The sequence below is a fragment of the Rhipicephalus sanguineus genome, chromosome 1 (assembly GCF_013339695.2).
Source record: "Rhipicephalus sanguineus isolate Rsan-2018 chromosome 1, BIME_Rsan_1.4, whole genome shotgun sequence".
In the NCBI taxonomy this organism is placed as follows: domain Eukaryota; kingdom Metazoa; phylum Arthropoda; class Arachnida; order Ixodida; family Ixodidae; genus Rhipicephalus; species Rhipicephalus sanguineus.
In genome coordinates this window covers 250,931,558-250,949,780 of record NC_051176.1, presented here as the reverse complement: position 1 = coordinate 250,949,780, position 18,223 = coordinate 250,931,558, and the positions used below count along the sequence as shown (strand labels likewise).

Below are 18,223 nucleotides of genomic sequence, written 5' to 3'. Positions count from 1 at the left end.
CACCCAGTGAAAAGACACACCGGTTTCCTTGCTGCAGCGCTGGCGTTGTGCACCATTCGGGCATCCGGCAATATCACACGCATGCGGCATTTTGTCGAACTTCCTGTCAGAGCGACTTTCACGAGCGCGCAAAACACGCACGGCAGTACGCGATCCCGAAACTACCACTGAGACGGGCGAGGCACAGCTCGGCGAAAACGGAACCTTTGAACCACGCACGCCGTTCCCCATGGCAACGCCACGGAGGTTTTGTTTTCCATGAATCAAGCGGAAACGAACAAACAGCATTTTATTACGTCTTTTGATGCTCGGAATGTTCTTTTTTTACTGCTGCTAGTTTGATTACTAGTGATTTATTGTAGGCCGACTTCCCTACGTCATCGGGATCACTTCGAAAATGTCCCACTCGTGGCGCTCATCATGTGATACATTTAGCTTAATTTTTCGGTAAGTAGGGCACTGCTGTTGATAATATTGCCGTTTTAGAAGTTGTCATACATTGGGCTTTCACTCTGACATAAATTGTTATTTGCCTTTAGTGTCCCTTTAACAGTTCCTGATGTCGGGATCTCAGCCCCTTGGCCGCTGTCTTCGTCAGCCTCACTCCTCACCCTTCGTCGAAGCTTCTTCCCAAACACGGTACGAGACAACGAAAGCGGTCTCCGTAGGCCGTGGCTTACGAACGCATTGAAGCTGGGCTTTCTTATTTGCCTACATCGAGGCTTTCATTTACAGATTTTCTGAGACTGCTTCCTTGAACACGGCTGTACACTGTTCCCGCGAATTACGCATGCTAAAGTCTGTAAGGATAAAGACGGTTGTAAACTGGCAGCGCTCCCAGGTGCCGCAAGCGTCGTTGCGCACCTTACCCTGGCATCGTGGAGAGGCCGTGCGGCCGTTGCTAAGGTGTTTCGTTGCGTTGTGTGTGGTCCGGAAAGCAGCGCAGCGGTGATTTACAACGGTGAACTGCGTGGTGTTTTGGTATAACGAACTACGGAGAAGTCCGGTGGCAAAGGTGTTGCTAAAGTCAGCTTCTCTTCGAAAGTCGTCCCGAACCAATGCAAAAGACTGAAAGATATCACTGCCCCAAGCGAAGCAGAATGGCACAGAACGAGTAGACTGCCTGTGCATCTCTACAGATTACACGCTCTCGGTGAAATCTCCCGCCCGCTGAAACGAAAGTGGCGTGTTTTACAACACCTATCGACTTTTTTTTACAAGGATTGCGTTAGGCAACCGTGGATGTGACCAAATTTCCCCGAGTGGCGCGACTGACGGCGAGTCGAATGTGTATGTCGAAGCAGCAGTGTTTGCCTCGGTTGTCCGTGCATAACAGACAGACACTGGGAACGCGACAAAACAGATGGCCGACGGTCATCCTTGCGAGGAAATGGTTGCATGCAAAATAACCCCGCACTCACGCAAGCCTCAACAATACTTCACGCAGACCGATATACCTAGGATGATGTGGCAGCTGTTTGATATATGCATAGTCAGTGCGCACACTCACTAGATGAATCCTTGCGCGCCTCTTCTCACGTCGCGAATCTCGTGATAGACTGGAGGTAATCCTTGTCGGTTACGTCACGCGGCAACAGTCTCAAGTAGCAAACCACATTGGTATCGCCGTAATCGCTCAGGGGTCGACGTCTTCAAACCTCTCGAAGTACTGGCGCCTTCTTGCGCCGCACGCATAGGTAACGGTCGTATGACGTGAAACGCATGACGCGTGGAACACGCGCCATGAATAGTGATACAATGAAAAGCGCTTGGTTGCTGCCCGTTAGACGTCACTGTCAACCTGCGCGCACCCCTGGCGGCTACTGGCTGAAGCGCGCCTAGTGTGGATTGCTCCATGCGTCGTCTGCTAGCCGCGTTGTATTTGCATGTGCGCGTACGTCATGCAGGGCCCCAAAAGGCGGTTTGTTCCGTTGCGTTGCGTTGGTGCAACTTTAACCGCTCGTACGTATGCCTAACAAGATGTAAAGAAGCATTTGGCCTTGATCGGCTGTATATGTACTGTAATAAGATCAGTGAGTGCACTTGTCGAGAGTGCTGTGCGCGGTCGTCGTACCGTCCGTTCACGAGAGTCATATCAGTGTAGGTTCCGCTCTGTGGTTCAAGCGCATTGCAAAGTGCACTCGACGTTGTCCTAAAGATGAGAAGTATTAAATCTCATGTGAATATAGCCTTTTAGCGGCTCGGTGGTTAAAAAAAAAAAAGGCTCTCACGCACTTGCACGTTGTGGTTAGGTGTATAACTTCGGGATTGTCGTTTATGGGTTACGCGACGAGCTTTAGTTGTGTACAGTCCTGGTCTCACTGCAGAGAAATATATCTGTCAAGTCACGTCTGACACTTCGGTACTTAAATTGTCCCCTAAACAGAACAGAAAATGGTATGACACGGAAATCGCAAAACTGAGTTGCCTTGCGCAATTATAACTTGTGGCGAAATGTATATAAAGACAGGCAGCTTATGCCTGTCAAATTTGCGCTTTGGCAAGTTCGGTGTCGGAATTAGTGCTTCAGGCCTCAATGCGAGCGAGAAAAATATATTCATCAAGATCAGCAGTGGCGATAAACTCGCTCGCGCATTTTCATCGCTTACGTGGCGAGTGAGGGCTCATATAAAACGATACCCTTTACTATGCACCAGATCATGCATACACACTTGCCACGTTTCGGTGCACGTACTTGCCCTGCGGAACACTGAGAACTGTTCTCGCGGCCGTGTAAACACAATGGAACATGCGCGCACTACAAAAGGGCTCAGGGACTTTCGTTTAAACAGACTCATAGCCGAGCGCGAACAAACTTTGCATTCACAGCGCAGACGGTACATGAATGACAAAGGATAAATTCCATGAATTAATTTTCTTCTTTCTCGATTGATTCACGCTTAATTTTCCTGCGGAAGTGTACGAAAATCAAAGCACAGGGAAGCTTCCCCGAGCGTTCGCTTACTGCGACCGTCTTCGCGCTCGTAGTGCACAGCAGCAACAAGCATATACATGCACACATTAGCGAAGTTATCGCTGACTGCTCACCATTCTTTCTCGTCTGCGAACGCTTGAATGCACCGTCGTCGAAGTGCTTGCTGCACACCATCGCGTACTTGGAAGGCGTCTTGCCGTCGAAACCTAACGAGCCACAGTCGGCGACGTTCCGCGTCGGTGGGATAAAAATGGAAGCTTATCCCTGGCTCTGTGCAGTATGAGCGGCATTGTGGCACCGAACAAAACCTCACCATCGATAACGAAGAGCTTTCTGCGGGTACGGAACACAAAATCACGACGTGAAAACAGAAGCCCCGTGCACTTCTACACACACCACACGAAACCAGTATCCACACTAGCGGGGTGACGGTGCTGCCACCTATAGGTCGATCTCGCCGCGAATACTATAGCACGGACCTCAAACATGGCCAACGCCCATAACGACGTAAACCTTCCTCCACGAGGACGGACAAACGTTAGGAGGCAAATGCGCGAATCATGGGACGCACGTGGTGAGTGAACACCGTGAAACCCCGAGCGAGCCCCCCCCCCCCCCCCCTTACAGTGAAAGAGAAGATCCGACAAGATTTGGAGATTGGGGGGGGGGGGGGGGGGGCTTGCTCCGTTGCGGATCAAAATTCAAGATGGCGGCGGAATAGCCCCTAAGAATAAAAAAACGCACACGCGTGCTTCTAATGATATGTTTTATTGAGTACGCATGCATTCGCTGTTTCCAAAACAGTGAATGAAACAGTAAACAAGGCGGGAGCATGGGGCGACGCTTGCTTTGTCATTGGCGCATATTTTAATCTATCGAAAAAAGGAGGGGGGGCGTATACTCGGGTAGGGGCCCCTGCTCGGGATTTTACGGTACACACACACACACACACACCACACACACACACACACACACACACACACACACTAAGACAAAATCGAGTATTTTGGGAGTGTTTCTGCCACACAACAACAATCGTTATCCACCTCGCGTGCTTTCCTCGCATTATCACCGCGGTCGCGGCACTTTCCGGTCACGAACGGCGCGCGCGTTATCAGCGTGACATAGCATTCTTGACAGGAAAGTGACGAGAGCTGGGTTTTCAAGAAAGGAAACGCGACCAAGCCAGATGACGATTATTGTTGTGTGGCAGAAATACTCCCCAAATACTCGATTTTGTCTTAGAGTGCACACACACACACACACACACACACACACACACACACACACACACACACACACACACACACACACACACACACGCACGCACGCACGCACGCACGCACGCACATCCAGTGGCGTATCAGAGAGAGGGGGGTGTTGTTCATCTCCGCCCAGAAATTTCCACATTTTGAATATGTGTATATACACGCACACGTATCAACACACAAACGAACATCACCCCCCCCCCCCCAAAAAAAAAAAATATGTGACTACGCCCCTGCACACATCACACACAAAAAGGTGCTGAAAGAACTCGCGTCGAACATCTCGAGCTACTCGCTCAATTTCTTCGAAAAAGTTAGAGTATACGAAAATATGCCAATTTGTACGGTTTCCTGTCACTGTGTTAACCAGAGAGGCATACAACAAGACCATCAAATGCGCGGTTCTTGGTTCAGACACTCACGCCACAGTTCGAGGAACGCTGTCAAGGCAACGAAACAGTTCGCAAGTTCATCCCTGCCAAAGACGTCATGGACGGCCAGTCAAGTTCCATTTTGTTAGCAGAGGTCGCGCCGCATGTTCATTACGGCAGGTTGGTACATCTGATCATATCTGATTATATGGTCACCGCGACACGCAGGGGCGTAGCCAAGGGGGGGGTTGGGGGGGTTCAAACCCCCCCCGAAATTTTTCAGTTTTGCTTGCGTATATATGCACGCACACATGCAAACGCACGCACGAACATACATAAAGTGTGGTTGAAACCCCCCGAAAAAAATTTCTGGCTACGCCCCTGGCGACACGGAATAAGGGCACAGGCCAGAGCGCTAGGTCCTGCGCTCTGTCCTGCAGTGCATCTTTAGGCCTTATTCGGCTTCTACCTGTTACGCTGCCCGATACGAAGGACACAGCCGAGGGATAAACCTCGGCTCGGCTAAAAGCGGGTTTCAGCAGACATTAGAGAGTTTTAGTGCCGGATACCACAAGCCGCTTGCGTACGCACGCTCTTGCGTTCCTTTGTAATCACAGGCGCACCCAAGGAGAAGGAATGGAAGTCGTACGCAAGTCGCTTGGGGTTCCCGACACTAAAACGCTATAAGAAATTTTAGCGCCGGGGACCCTAAGCGCCAGGAGCCCCTTGAATTATTTTGTACTTTCCCTGCGTTCTTTTGTTCGCCAGACGACCGAAAGTACAAAAGAACGCAAGAGCTTGGGTACCCAGTACCGAAACTCTCTACTAAATTATAAGCACTATAAGCACAAGGAAAGGCACGCGTGTCGGTTACTGAGACTTCTGCGTTGCGTCATGCAATGAAAATTGCGTTTCCTTTTCAGACGGGCCAACACATCCTGAAAGCTGGTAAATTAAACCGATCCGCGTGGCGTTTGCGCATTCCAGTGCAACGAGTGAAACAATGCCGTTTGGGGCGCAAAACGATTCCGAACAGGCGACATGACGCCAATATGCAATGTGGAAAGAATTGCAAACATGCCGCCACGGAATTTCGCCCCCCAAGGCCGGGCCGTTATCGGCCATCCACCGATTTCCCGGCAGGCGTGCGAGCGGTGCGAGTGTGAGCGCACGGCGTCAACAAGCACACAGAGTTCCGTCACATGCGATGGATGCAGCCAGTCCATATCGCTGGACGCAGTGCTCGGAGCTTTCTCGAAATTTTAAGTCGCCACTTTTAGTACCGTAAAATGCCGAGCAAGCGCCGCCGCACGTCCCCCCCCCCCCCCCCCCCCCCCCCCCGCAGTGAAGGATAATCTGACCAGATTTGGAGGGGAGGCGCTTGCTCGGTCCGAAATTCAAGATGGCGGCGGGAGAGCCGCTAAAGATAAAAAAAAATGTCCATCCATGTTTCTAATGCAATGCTTTATTTATTTACTGTTTTTATTCACCCTCGTCATTGTCAAACCATTCAAGCAGCGACCGGTTTGACCAATATACGACCGGCCACATGGTAACGGAATTTCATAAACAACATTAGATAAGCATTCAGTGTACTCATGGTGGAATACATTTGTATCTATTTGTAACTATATGTATATTAAAAAGTAAAGGTGCCGAGTGGATGCCGAAGTACGTAGAGACGGGATTAGACAAAGAAATGTCATACATGTGCCTGACATACACCATAAATCACAAACCAAGTCTAATTTCAATTCCCTCACATTACAAAGATTATACATACTTGCTATCTTTTTCACCAGTGCAAAGCAGACATCGCCTCTTACTACACAAGTTTCGGGTTACTTTTATGCCACAACTGTGATACTTTAAAATGCCAATGCTAGCGAATGTGTAATGCAGATGTGCAGTGAAACTTTGGAACAAGAGAGGATGGCCGTCCACTACAAAAACGTGCCAGCAGCATCTAATGACACAATCACTCTCGCAACTCAATGCAGCCTACAACAACTGCAATTTAAGTGTCCACAGACAATATTCCTGTCTGTTTATCAACAAACTAAGGAAGTGTCACAAAACTAATTTCGCTAATTATATTCACTAACTGTACAGGATTGGAAATAACTGTACACTGACTTCTGCTCCATGTGTGTGTGTGTGTCTATATATATATATATATATACATGGGCGTCCGGAGGGGGGTGCAAGGGGGGGCAGCTGCTCCTCCCTGGAATTTCGGATAATATGTTTCTATGCGGTAGCAATGAGCTACACAGCTTGATTAGCGCACTCAGGTCCCGGCCTTCTCTATTTCCAACCAATTTTGCACGTTGCACACTACCTATTAATCTTGTACGTCATGTCGCGGCAGTGAAAGCTGTCAGTGCTGGATCTCCCCCCCCCCTGCACCCCCCTGCAATAAGTTCTGCGGATGCCCTTGTGTGTGTGTATATATATATATATATATATATATATATATATATATATATATATATATATATATATACACACACACACACACACACACACACACACACACACACACACACACACACACACACACACACACACACACACACACACACACACACGCACGCACACACACACACAGAGGGGCTTGCAGCCCTGCAAGCATCTTCCTTATGTGTTAGGGTGACCACCATCCTACTAGCATGCAGGACACAATGACTCAAGGGGGAGGGGGGGAGTATTGACACAGCATGAGGAGAAAATTAAATGCAATAATTTATTTTTTAAATTCTGGTGAGTAATGTTCTCTTGCAACATTTTGTCATCTCTGAAGCAGGGAAATAGAGTAACTGATACCAGTTAAAGTTCAAATACATATATGCGTAAACAAATCAATTTTATACATCACTGTAATATGAGAAGCACTAAGAAGAAGCAGTTATTAATATCTACATAAAAGTATGTCAAATCAAAAAATAGTCCCTCACTAAACAGCTGAGGCTTAGTTTTCACACGTTACTGATTAAGAGCCTGGGAGCTACTCGACACCACTTGTCATACATTATTGAAGCCACAAGCAATCATTGCCGCCGTGAACCATGAGGCTAGCAGACTTTTTCGGATGCTTGGAGTGCTTGCAGCTAACGCATCCTCAAACAGGGTGAACAGATTCAGCTGAACGCACGGTGCTGCCGAATATTAATAATGAAATGTGAAATGATGGACATTTTTAAAGATATTCGCATCTTCTTAGGGACGCCGGACAATATCCCACATTGCGGGACAGTCCCACGAGTTGTGGGACGGGTGGTCACGCTACTTTGTGTACTTTCTGATGTGCTGGTAAGGTGTTAAATAAATCACCTCCTGCCTGGTATACTTCTAATTGAATAAGCTGGTAGTTATACAAGCCACTGAAGATCATGTAAAAATGTAGTTCCCATCATTTCAGAATGAGTGTGAGCATAATAAACTATATTCACAGCAAGATGATGCATACACTCATTTAAGCACCAATAAAAGTGAGTATTTTTGTAAATGTTTCATGCATACACTTAGGCAATTGCAACAAGTATGCCGAATGATAAATTCTGCTAGCACAGAAAGCAGTGTTGCAACTCATTAAAAAAGGTGAATTTATACCGAAACAAATAGGAGGAAAAAACAAAAGCTATTCACTTGCTCAGTCTGCCAGGCGAAACACCAGCAATGCAACGTAAGTACTTCTCATCCTTGTTTCCCCGAGTGTGAAGCATTTGCTATAAATATTATGGCACAAAAGAAAATATATAGTTGGGTGTTTTGTAATAAAGTTTAACCTACTGTGCAGAGGTATGTACGAGGGTAATTCCACAAGTTTAAGGCATTACCGGCTTTTCAATGTGATAGAAACGAACCACCGTCAATTTTCAATATAATCTCCCTTTACTTCGATGCATTTTTCACACCTCTGAACTAAAATTTGTATGCCCTTCAAAAAATAGCCTAGACTTTTATCTTTAAAATGTCTGCTGACTGCATTCTTCACTTCATCACCAGCAGCATATTTTTCTGCCTCAAAGATTTTCTTTGGCTTTGAAAATAGGCAGTAGTCATTGGGTAGCAGGTCTGGGCCATAGGGCGGGTGAGCTATCTCCTCGACACCATAGCCCTTCACTTCAGCCTTCGCAACACCCGCCGTGTGAACTGGAGCATTGGTGTGAAGCAGGCAGCCTGCATGATGGAAAATCCTTCGCCTCTTCTCGTTTATTGCATCTTGCAGTTCATGTAAGCATGCACGCTAAGCTTAAACTTATCACAGCCTCCCAATAGAGTGTGCTATGCGTGTGAGGTGCTGTTTTGAATCCGCTGAGTGTTAAATGCCAGGCTTGAATCGTATCGAATTACTCGTACCTCACCTTCGTTACAACAATCACAGAAGCAGATAGTACTGGCTTTGACTGCATCACAATGCTGCTTATTTTTATAGTAGTTTTACGAGAAAAACAGGTTAGAAGTGTAGCAGTTTTTGTGAACTGAATGTGCATCCGAGACTTAACTGACAGTCTGTAATGGGTAACCGCTGCATAAACAAATCTTGCCAGAACTGCAATTTACATCGACAAAGCATCGGTAATGTCGTAAAGGAAAATGTGCATTGAACTATACAATTTTTATTAGGTGTATGCTCATGAATCAAGAAAAAATGGATTAGCTAGAACATGACTAGTGCAAGTAAGTAGTGCAGACCTCTCATAATTAGACATCCGTTTGAATGAAGCACCCCAAGTCTTTCAGAATAGACAGCAATGTGCAGGTAATAATAAAAAGCCAAGCCACAACAGCTGTGCCAGAACATTCCTGCAAACTGCCTATTTGCAGCAAGTGCAGTGTGAGTACCCTATAATGCACGACTGGCATTTCAAGTAGTGTTTCATGAACACCTGCCGGTGAAGAATACTCAAAAGCATAAAAGCTAAAGAATTCCCCAGCATTAACTCCATGCAGGTAACGTCAATTCATTTGGAGAGAAATGTGAGAAAGCCTCTCACAAGTGTGCTGAGGGGGGTAAATGCCTTTCTAAAGAAAGCATAGTCAGCAAGATTAACTTTGTAATTTATGGAAAGGGTCAATTTTTTTTTTATCAGAGAAAAATTTGTGTATGTGATGGGAGAAGTAGGCTTACGTATGAACAGCACAAAAACAGAAGACGATGTGCTGGCAAACAAGCACATTGTCTGCTGCCTCGGTGGATGGCATGCCCAATGACAACCGAGGTCCTGAAGTCAGTAGGCACGCGCCGTCCATGCGGTGAAATGAAAGGGCCACTCACCGAAGAACTCTCCCTCCGGCGGGTTTTGCTCGAGCTCGTCTTCGATCTGGCGCATGAGGGCCTCGATCTTCTTCTCGGCCTCCGTGGGACCCTTGGGCCGCGGAGGGGTCACGTTGTACGGCAGCAGCGTCTTGGTGTTGAGCGTGTTGGGCTTGTAGCCCGGGTAAGGGGGCGGCGGCGGGAGCGCCTGCGGCGGCACTTGCGGACAGGCGGACTGGGGGCTGCGCGCTGCGAGTCCAGCATCGCACGGCTGGCTGCGAAGAACCTGCTGCTGCTGCTGCCTGCCGATCGGGTACGAGCAAGACAGGCTGTTGCTGCTGCCGGTCGTCGAATATCGCACGCTCGATGCGTACGATGACGGCTTCTGAGCACACGGCCTGACCAGTCCGTTGCGCTGCAGCGACGAACCATCCAGGTTGGCGTAGATGGGATATTCGGGAGGGGGTTTTGCGTGTGGATACGGCGGCGGTTCGCAGTGGCTGGCCCGCGGGCTCGGTGGCTTCGAGTCCTGAGAACTGAGCGACGACCGCGGGCTCTGCAGGGCCGCCACGTTCTCGTAGATGGGCGCAGCGCCGGCGGAACTGTTCGAGTGCTGAGAGTCGCGGCTCGACGAACTGACACTGCTGCGCGGACTTGAATGAGCGCTATCCGGCAATCGTGTTTTGCAAGCAGCCCACCGTGCATAGTCGGGCGGCGGCACTCCGCTAGCTGCTTCGGTGCAAGGTGCTTTGGGCGTCGCGAACTTAGAGGCGGTAATTACGCTAGCGCGGTCAATCCTGGCGTATACCTGGAGGTCTTTGCCGTCGGCTAGGCTCTCGATTGCACCCAAAGCACGCCTGCTGGAGGGAAGATACCGTCGGGGGCTACCAAGCACGTCCGCCGAAGCGTAGCTGCCCGCAGAGGTAGCCGCCCGAGAGAGAATGCGTCCATAGTCGTGATCGGCCGCCAGTGCAAAGTCCGGGTAAGACTTACTGTTCAGATTAGCGTATATTTCTCGCTTCTTCTCGAAGTCCTCGCCAGCCGAAGTGTCCGTACGCTTCGGCGTCGCCGCCGTCAAATGGTCCCTGGACGGCACTTCGAAGAGACTCAGATCTTGCAGTATCCGAGTCGCGTCGCTCGCCAGCTCGTCGTCGTACATTGTTGCCTCGCTCGTCCGTTGGCCACTTTACTCGTCCGCCACGACAAAAAAATGAGGAAGTTGTGATCTCGGTGGATACCGCCGCCACACAGCTGCTATAAACAAAACGGAGCACTGCAAGCTTACATGCTTCCACATGCACACCTGCCAAAAGGCAGGGCACTAACTTTCACCATTCTTCTTCGTTGCGTCTCTCCGTCGGCCGCATACGAGCGCAACCAGCGGAACACCGCCGGGTATGACGTCACAACAAAAGCTTCATGCACAGAGACGCGTTTCCTACGTGCCCAAAAATAGTCCGCAATGTATCGTCGTTGTGTTTCTTGCTTGAACAATACGAACACAAGCTTCAAACACAGACTTTTGTGCCACAAGTAGCTGTAAACCCATGACAAACTTATGTGCCGAAACTGCGGCGTAGAGATTTACTGAAATCTGTATCCATCCGCTGCCAGATAGGGCAAACGCTAAACATAAAGTAACGAAGAACTGAAAAGAAAACCTTTCGTTCTGCCACGTTAGTTCAATACTAATTGAAAACGAACATAACCATAATAAACTGCAACTTTAGTTACGCTTTCTCCTTTACCAATAATTTTTACACAAGTAATGCGGGCATCAAAAAAATGAGACACGCACAAAACGCGCGCGTTGCTGGCGTCATCTGTCGAAGTTTTTAAGAACTTCTCATCAGTATAACGAACGTTTCAAGAAAACTATTTCCTTAGTTATCACTTCTATTAACTTACCGCATAATTACATGCGCCTTGTTAAATTATTACTCAGTTCACATTCTAAAAATCAACCTAATCTAGGCGGCGCCCACAAAAAAAGTGTTTCAAGATGGCCGCGTCGTTGAGGAAGCAGGCTGTGAGTTGAGAAGAGTAGCAATTTTGCAACTAATGCCGTTATTATGGTGCCCGAGGGTCACTCACGCAGGGAAAATGTTTAGGCATTTCTAATTGGCTGTTCTCGTTGCGTTTGTGGCTACAGTTTTGTTCATGGGCGTCGAGGAACAAAAACTGATCCGCGTGCACCAACTACTCTGACATTTGTTCAATTTTTAGTAATACCGGTGTCACATGGTGCACTGCTGATCGCGATTAAGCCCGATCGGGATCAAATTTTTCAACCGGGATCGGCTCCTTTCTGCAGCTTGCGTAAAGGTTCCAATCGCGATAAAGAAATTCGATCCGGATCAGGCACGATCGCGACCAAAAGACCGTGTGACACCGCTATAACTTTCGTCTAAGCCAAACTAGAGATCACAGCAGTGTCTAATTTCCAACGTACATTCACTAACCGTATTCATGCGTTAAAACTTGTAATGTGGCCTTGTTTCGCGTGGGATTGTGTGCAGGTCATCTCGATACTGTAGTTGCCGGGTGTGGCTGATGCATCATTCGTTTCTTTTTTATCGCGTGCACAGCTTCGGTTGAAAAAAGCCCAAGCTCCACCACCCCCCTCCCAACTCTCGCACACTATCCCTCGTCATAAAAATTTAAAATACTAACGTTTTCATTTATCAGCGCGCAGTACCGGCACATGTGTCATACCCGCCCACTCTCTCCAAGATGCAGCCATTCGGAAAAGAAAAAAAAAGAATCAAACAGAGGCTTCCAGGCCGCTCGGTTTAATCAAAATCGTGAATGAAACTGATACATTCAAGGCATATTTTAGTGAAATCTACCAGTCGAACATATGATCATGCAGTGGATCTGCTGGACGGACGTTCGTTCCAAGTCGGCGTGCCGGATTTCACTGCTGTCGTTGTGCCGAGCGAATTGTGGGCCGCAAATTTTAGAATGTTAGCTTGCATTTCCGATTGCATGATGTGACCTGCAGCTGTAGCTGCAAATAGGCATACCGCGATCATATGTTTTGTGTGACTAAGGCACGAGAAGCAAATTAATGAGCTTCGTTTTCAGGAGGGCGATGTACAAGTCACGACTGAAGACCAGGAGATGATCAACAATTTTGCCAGGCAAAATGCCAGGCTTGAAGATGCAACAGAAGAGATGAAACATCTAGAGGTATGGCTGCATCATTGCCCTTGCATTATCAGCCTGGGAACATGCAACACCATTAGCGCATTACCGACCTGAGCTTGTCAAGCAAATACTTGCAAAAAAAAAAGACTGATGTTGAGACCAGCTCGTCCAGCACTTCTTGTTTTTCATGCACGCCTGAAAGTGGTTTGAGTTCCCGCGATGCTCCGCACTTCTTCCAGATTGTATGCATGGTCTTGCACGTGTGTGTATGTTATGTCAGATAACACAAGGAGCTGTTGAAGAGTAAAGTTGAGAGCACACTTTTTTTTTTTTTTTTTCGTTGCTAGCTTTGTATTTCAAAGTGAAATTCATTGTGGTGCGAGTGTGCTGAATATACTAGTATGGTGAATGTGAGAGTCCAAGCTTCTTCGTATGCGAGTGCTTTCGAACTGGCCTTGGGGGACAGTGGCGAGCTCACTTGTCTGCAGTGAAGCCCGCCCGATTACATTATGTTACGATTGCACAAAGTAAGATGAACAGACCAAACAGCATCTCGAGACACACACTCACTATGGCTCAGCCCTTCTGTCCTGCCCATTGATAATATGCCTCAAACACTATGAAAATATCCAAGGTCTCTCACTTGCCTTGCTGTATGCCACTTTCAGTGATGCCATTTACTAGGAAACTCTTAAAAACATGCATGAAAATGCATCTCATGCTTTTGGCTGAACTTAAAGTGTATGTAATATATCATCACAAATGGGGCTTTGAGACTGTACAGTCATAGACATGTGAAATACGAACAAGTTAGGGTTAGTTAAAACGCATTCTTTGGTTCATGTTTCCACCAGTACGCTTAATTTCAGCATGATTTCAGTTTGCATGCTTAGTTTGAGGCTTTAAACCATCTTTGGCAACCACACTGTCTGCAGTCCAAGACAGTGATCTCAAGCTGACACTCGCAAAACCTATTCTGCCTTCAAATTTCTTGTTCATATTTCATTTGTACGTGACTGTATGTGCTATGCAGTGGGGATGGACACTTTCTTCAACCTGCACCAAAGGTGATAGCACTATTGCTGCGCACCACATTTTGCATTTTGGTGCAAAACGTTTGTTGATGCACCTTCATGTTTTTGAGAAAAAAAAAGTGTAGCACTTCACTGCAGAACAAGGGTTCCTGGATTAGTGATTGTGCACAGTGCAGGACAACTTAATGGGACACTAAAGATAAACACTGAAGAAAACTGGATGTCTAGAAACCTTCAGTTACTTTGTGTTATGCTAGGTTTAAGGGAAGATTGTGACAGCAGGGACTGCACAAATCTTCCACATTTGGGATTTGCTGGAAGCATTGCTATGTAGCTGCACTGGCAATCTTGAATTTCATGGTCTGCTGAATACAGCTTCCCATGACAGTGTGGTTAAGTGATAGTGCCATAAACAGAAATTTTTAATGATATTTGAAGAGACGTTAGTCTCGTTATCGTCTTGCTTGCCGGAGAGCTTTTCAGTGAAATTGACCGAACAAAATGTCGGAATGTAGCATGAATGGGCGTCAGTACATTCATTATATTTATGTGTGCCAGCTCCATGGTGTCACACTTACACTGCTGTCTTGCCTATGATGGCTATGTGCTCATTGAAATTAGCACTTTGGATAGCCTGGAAGACAATTAACTCGTGCATTATTTGTGGCAGCCTCCTGCGTTTGGCAAATCAGAAATGTCTCACTTTCTGTATTGCAGGCTACAAATATATTGTGAACATTTACCACTTGTCTTTTTTCACTCATGCAGAAGGAGTTGCGCAACTTAGAAGATGCTGCAGATGAAATTATGATGGCTGAAGATGATGCCCACATACCATATCCTTAACTACATTTGTCACTTGTTTGGTGCTTGCTGCCTCAGTATTTTTGGTTTTCTTGCTCCACAAAATATGCTGGTTTTTGCTGATGATGTTTAGAAGTAATAGCCCAATTGTTGGCCCTTTTAATGCAAGCAGTGGAATTTAATTTAAAATTCTTTTAGACAGTTATTTGTAAAGCTTCGAAGGAGCGCTGGAAGAGCGTAAACGAGTGTAACCTTTTCTTTGTGTGTGTGATGTCTTTAATCTTTCTGAAATTTTTGTTGAATTTATGTGTATACAATGCTAAAATATTATGGTGGTTCTTGTTGGCAATAAATTAGCCATATTGACACGTCTTTGTGGAGCAGCAGTTAGTTGCACTGTAAAAGTGAAAATAGTAATAATGAGGTTGAGTAAAAATTTATGTGCTCCCATTAAAAAAAAAAAGAATTGCCATGTGGCGTAGCTGTTTCTTTAGTCACCGCTGTGTGAGAAAAGATGGCTCAAAAATTTGTCACACCAAAAAAGGACGTGGTGATTTGTTTCTTGTGGTTGGAACACAAATGTGGTGCCTGGCAGAGAAGAACTGTTGTGGGCTGTGCTGCACAGTTTATTTTTGTGTTGGAACATTGAAAAACAGGAGCTTTTTCATTGCCTTCTCCAAAACTGCTTCACTAGCGGTCCCTTTACGTTTCTATGAGACGAGGCCAAAAATGTGCACCAGACTTTTCTTCATTGCATGTGTTCTTCAGTTTCTTTCTCAATGATTGCTGTCATTCTGTACAGCAGCAAGCTTGTTGTAGAATCACAAGAAGTGAGTCATAATGTTTTCTTTTGGCATAGATAAGTTGGGCAGCCTTCATATCTCACAGAACGGTTAATTGAGAGAAAACGACATCACATGGAAAGTGCTCACAGGATGATTTGTTGAACGGTAGTTTTCAGAGAGCAGGAGTGCAGGCAGTTTTTTTGCTCACCATTGTGCATGCAACATTCTTGTGTGGAAAATGCCCAGCTCCTTTATCACCTTATTGTAGCACACCTAGCTATTTCTTTTTCTGGATTTGCAGGCTTCCACTGCGATGACTGTCGGATTACAAAACATAAACTTCATTTCTCGTAATTGACAGTCCGTTCAACAAACTTTCCCAGAGAAAGCTCCAGCCTAGCACTTTCTGCCTGTTCCCGATATTTTGGACAGTGCTTGGCAGTGCCTAATTAAGAAAATGAACCCACGGCACTTACGCTGCTTACGTTTCCAAGCCTGTCTTGATGGTTTGTTCCGACAGCAGTTTGTGTGTAAGTGCTCGACAGAGCAAGAGTTGCGAGCTGTGTGTTTGCATGCAGTACTGTTTCTGCGGGCTTCATAACTGGTAAGTGTCTACGGCATAGCTTAGAACGTACTTTGATATGCTATTTCTGAAATACAAAAAAGAAATACTTAAGTATTTGCAAATTTTCTTGAACTTATGTGCATTAAAGTTCCTTAGCGAGAATCACATATCAGCTGGGAGACGTATTTGTCAGCCTGGACTCCGAGGAAACCCAACAAATGATTGAACGAGCAAAGGAGCAGAACAAAGCACGGAGCAAAGTTCTTGAAGAGGAGACTCGCATCATTAAGGGCATCATGGCTGAACTGAAGTCTCAGCTATACAACAAGTTTGGAAACAACATCAACCTGGAGCCTGATGACAGCTAGCCTACTTTTCCGTGTATGTGAACACAATCTAACTTAACAAAAACCGTTTGTTTTGTCAGCTTTTGAAATGTTGTTCTTGAACTGCTTTAATGTTCTACACCTTCGAAGTTCAGCCAACTGTATTTGAAGACATGCGCTGCTTTGAATAAAACCTCACTGTGCGATAATTACCTACATTATGCTGAATATAGCTGAATACCACACAGCTGCAGCCCATAAGATAGGCGACAAATAAAATAAACCGAGCAGCATTTTCCTGTGCTTGAATGCTGACTCAGCTGACAGTGCCATTTGTAAATATAATCCTATGCCTAGAAGTACTTTAGTGATTTTATCATGATAACCACAGATGAAAAAAGTATGGGCTCACATATTTTGCCAATTCTTTTTTGTGCATCTTCTATAATGGAACCCTGCACTGCATTACAAGTGTATGTTTGCATTTGCTCTTCACTTAATATGGACTGTGGCTGTGTCCCTACAGTCATGACTACACTGACACTAGAAAAACTTGGAGGACGCATGAGCTTCACCTTAAAGTATAGGATGCGATAGCATAATCGGGCCCCATACGCATCAATTGCTAGCCTGTCTTCAGTTCTTGGTGGATGCCTCAACCATGCCGCAAGGAAACGAATGTCTGTGCATGAAACATTGGCCGTTTCAAGCTACCCTAAAATGCTTACTGCAAGTACAGTTGCGAGGTGCCCACTACGCCATAATTCATCCTTCTGTGAGTCAGCGAAGGGCCCACTATGCGTCCTTAAGCAACATGTGAACCTACGCAGCAGCTGCTCATTTTGTTGGTGCTTTTGCTGATGGTGGTGATTAGATATGTCTGATCGCTTTGTAATGGGTGGGCCTTTAAAACAGCTGCTCGTTGCACAGTTAACATGTTTAATAATAATTGTTGGGGTTTAATGTCCCAAAACCACAACATGATTATGAGAGTCGCCGTAGTGGAGGGCTCCAGAAATTTCGACAACCTGGGGTTCTTTAACGTGTACTTAAATCTTAGTACATGGGCCTCAAGCATTTTTGCCTCCATCGTAAATGCGGCTGCCGTGGCCGGGATTCGATCGTGCGACCAGCGGGTCAGTAGTGGAGCACCGTCAGTAGTGGAAAGATTCTACGCTTCTGCCATGCAATATCACATGTGTTAAGGAGACTCCTCCCACTACACATGACATTCATCTAGATTTTTTTCCGTAGCAATTTCAAGCAATGGTGTGGCTCTGTGGTAGATAGAGCACCTGCTTGCCACACAGAAGGCCTGGGTTCGATTCTCACTCAAACCAAAGATTTTTATCATTTATTTTATTTGCATCTTTCTCGACTTTTCACTCATGGACAACCCTGATTTTTCACTCACCACCACCGACGCCAGAATTTCTGCGGAATGAGCTCTTTAACGCTGTCGCATTAATATTTAAAATTTCGATCCCGCCTGAAATGTACATTCTTCATTGACCACGCCATATATATATATACCGGGTGTCCCAGCTATCTTTAGCCAAGGGTTAAAAAATACAATATTAGAGGCAGGCGAATCAAATCAGTTGCAAATTGCTGACAGTCACCTTGCGCACTACAGACAATTCTTTGTTTGGTAATTAACTAATTTGTTAATTAGGATTATTTAATTAAATTGCTAGATATTGTCTGTAGGCAAGAAATGCGGCT

At 46.2% G+C, this 18,223-nt stretch overlaps 2 protein-coding genes across 3 annotated transcripts in view; one reads left to right on the top strand and one right to left on the bottom strand.

Annotated features, from left to right (window-relative positions):
- Positions 1-11,221, bottom strand: part of LOC119377573 (Wilms tumor protein 1-interacting protein homolog) — a 107,572-nt gene extending 96,351 nt beyond the window's left edge. For both annotated transcript variants that reach the window (XM_037646977.2, XM_037646982.2), the window contains exon 1: positions 9,856-11,221. In XM_037646977.2, coding sequence (XP_037502905.1) covers positions 9,856-10,993 — 1,138 coding nt within the window. In that variant the 5' untranslated portion in view covers positions 10,994-11,221. The remainder of the gene's footprint in view (positions 1-9,855) is intronic.
- A 526-nt stretch (positions 11,222-11,747) lies between these two features.
- LOC119377562 (prefoldin subunit 4) lies at positions 11,748-16,584 on the top strand. Its single transcript, XM_049411310.1, has 4 exons — positions 11,748-11,863; positions 12,922-13,026; positions 14,787-14,859; positions 16,344-16,584. The coding sequence occupies exons 1-4, from the start codon at positions 11,837-11,839 to the stop codon at positions 16,538-16,540; spliced, it is 402 nt and encodes a 133-aa protein (XP_049267267.1). The 5' UTR covers positions 11,748-11,836; the 3' UTR covers positions 16,541-16,584.
- The last annotated feature ends 1,639 nt before the right edge of the window (positions 16,585-18,223 follow it).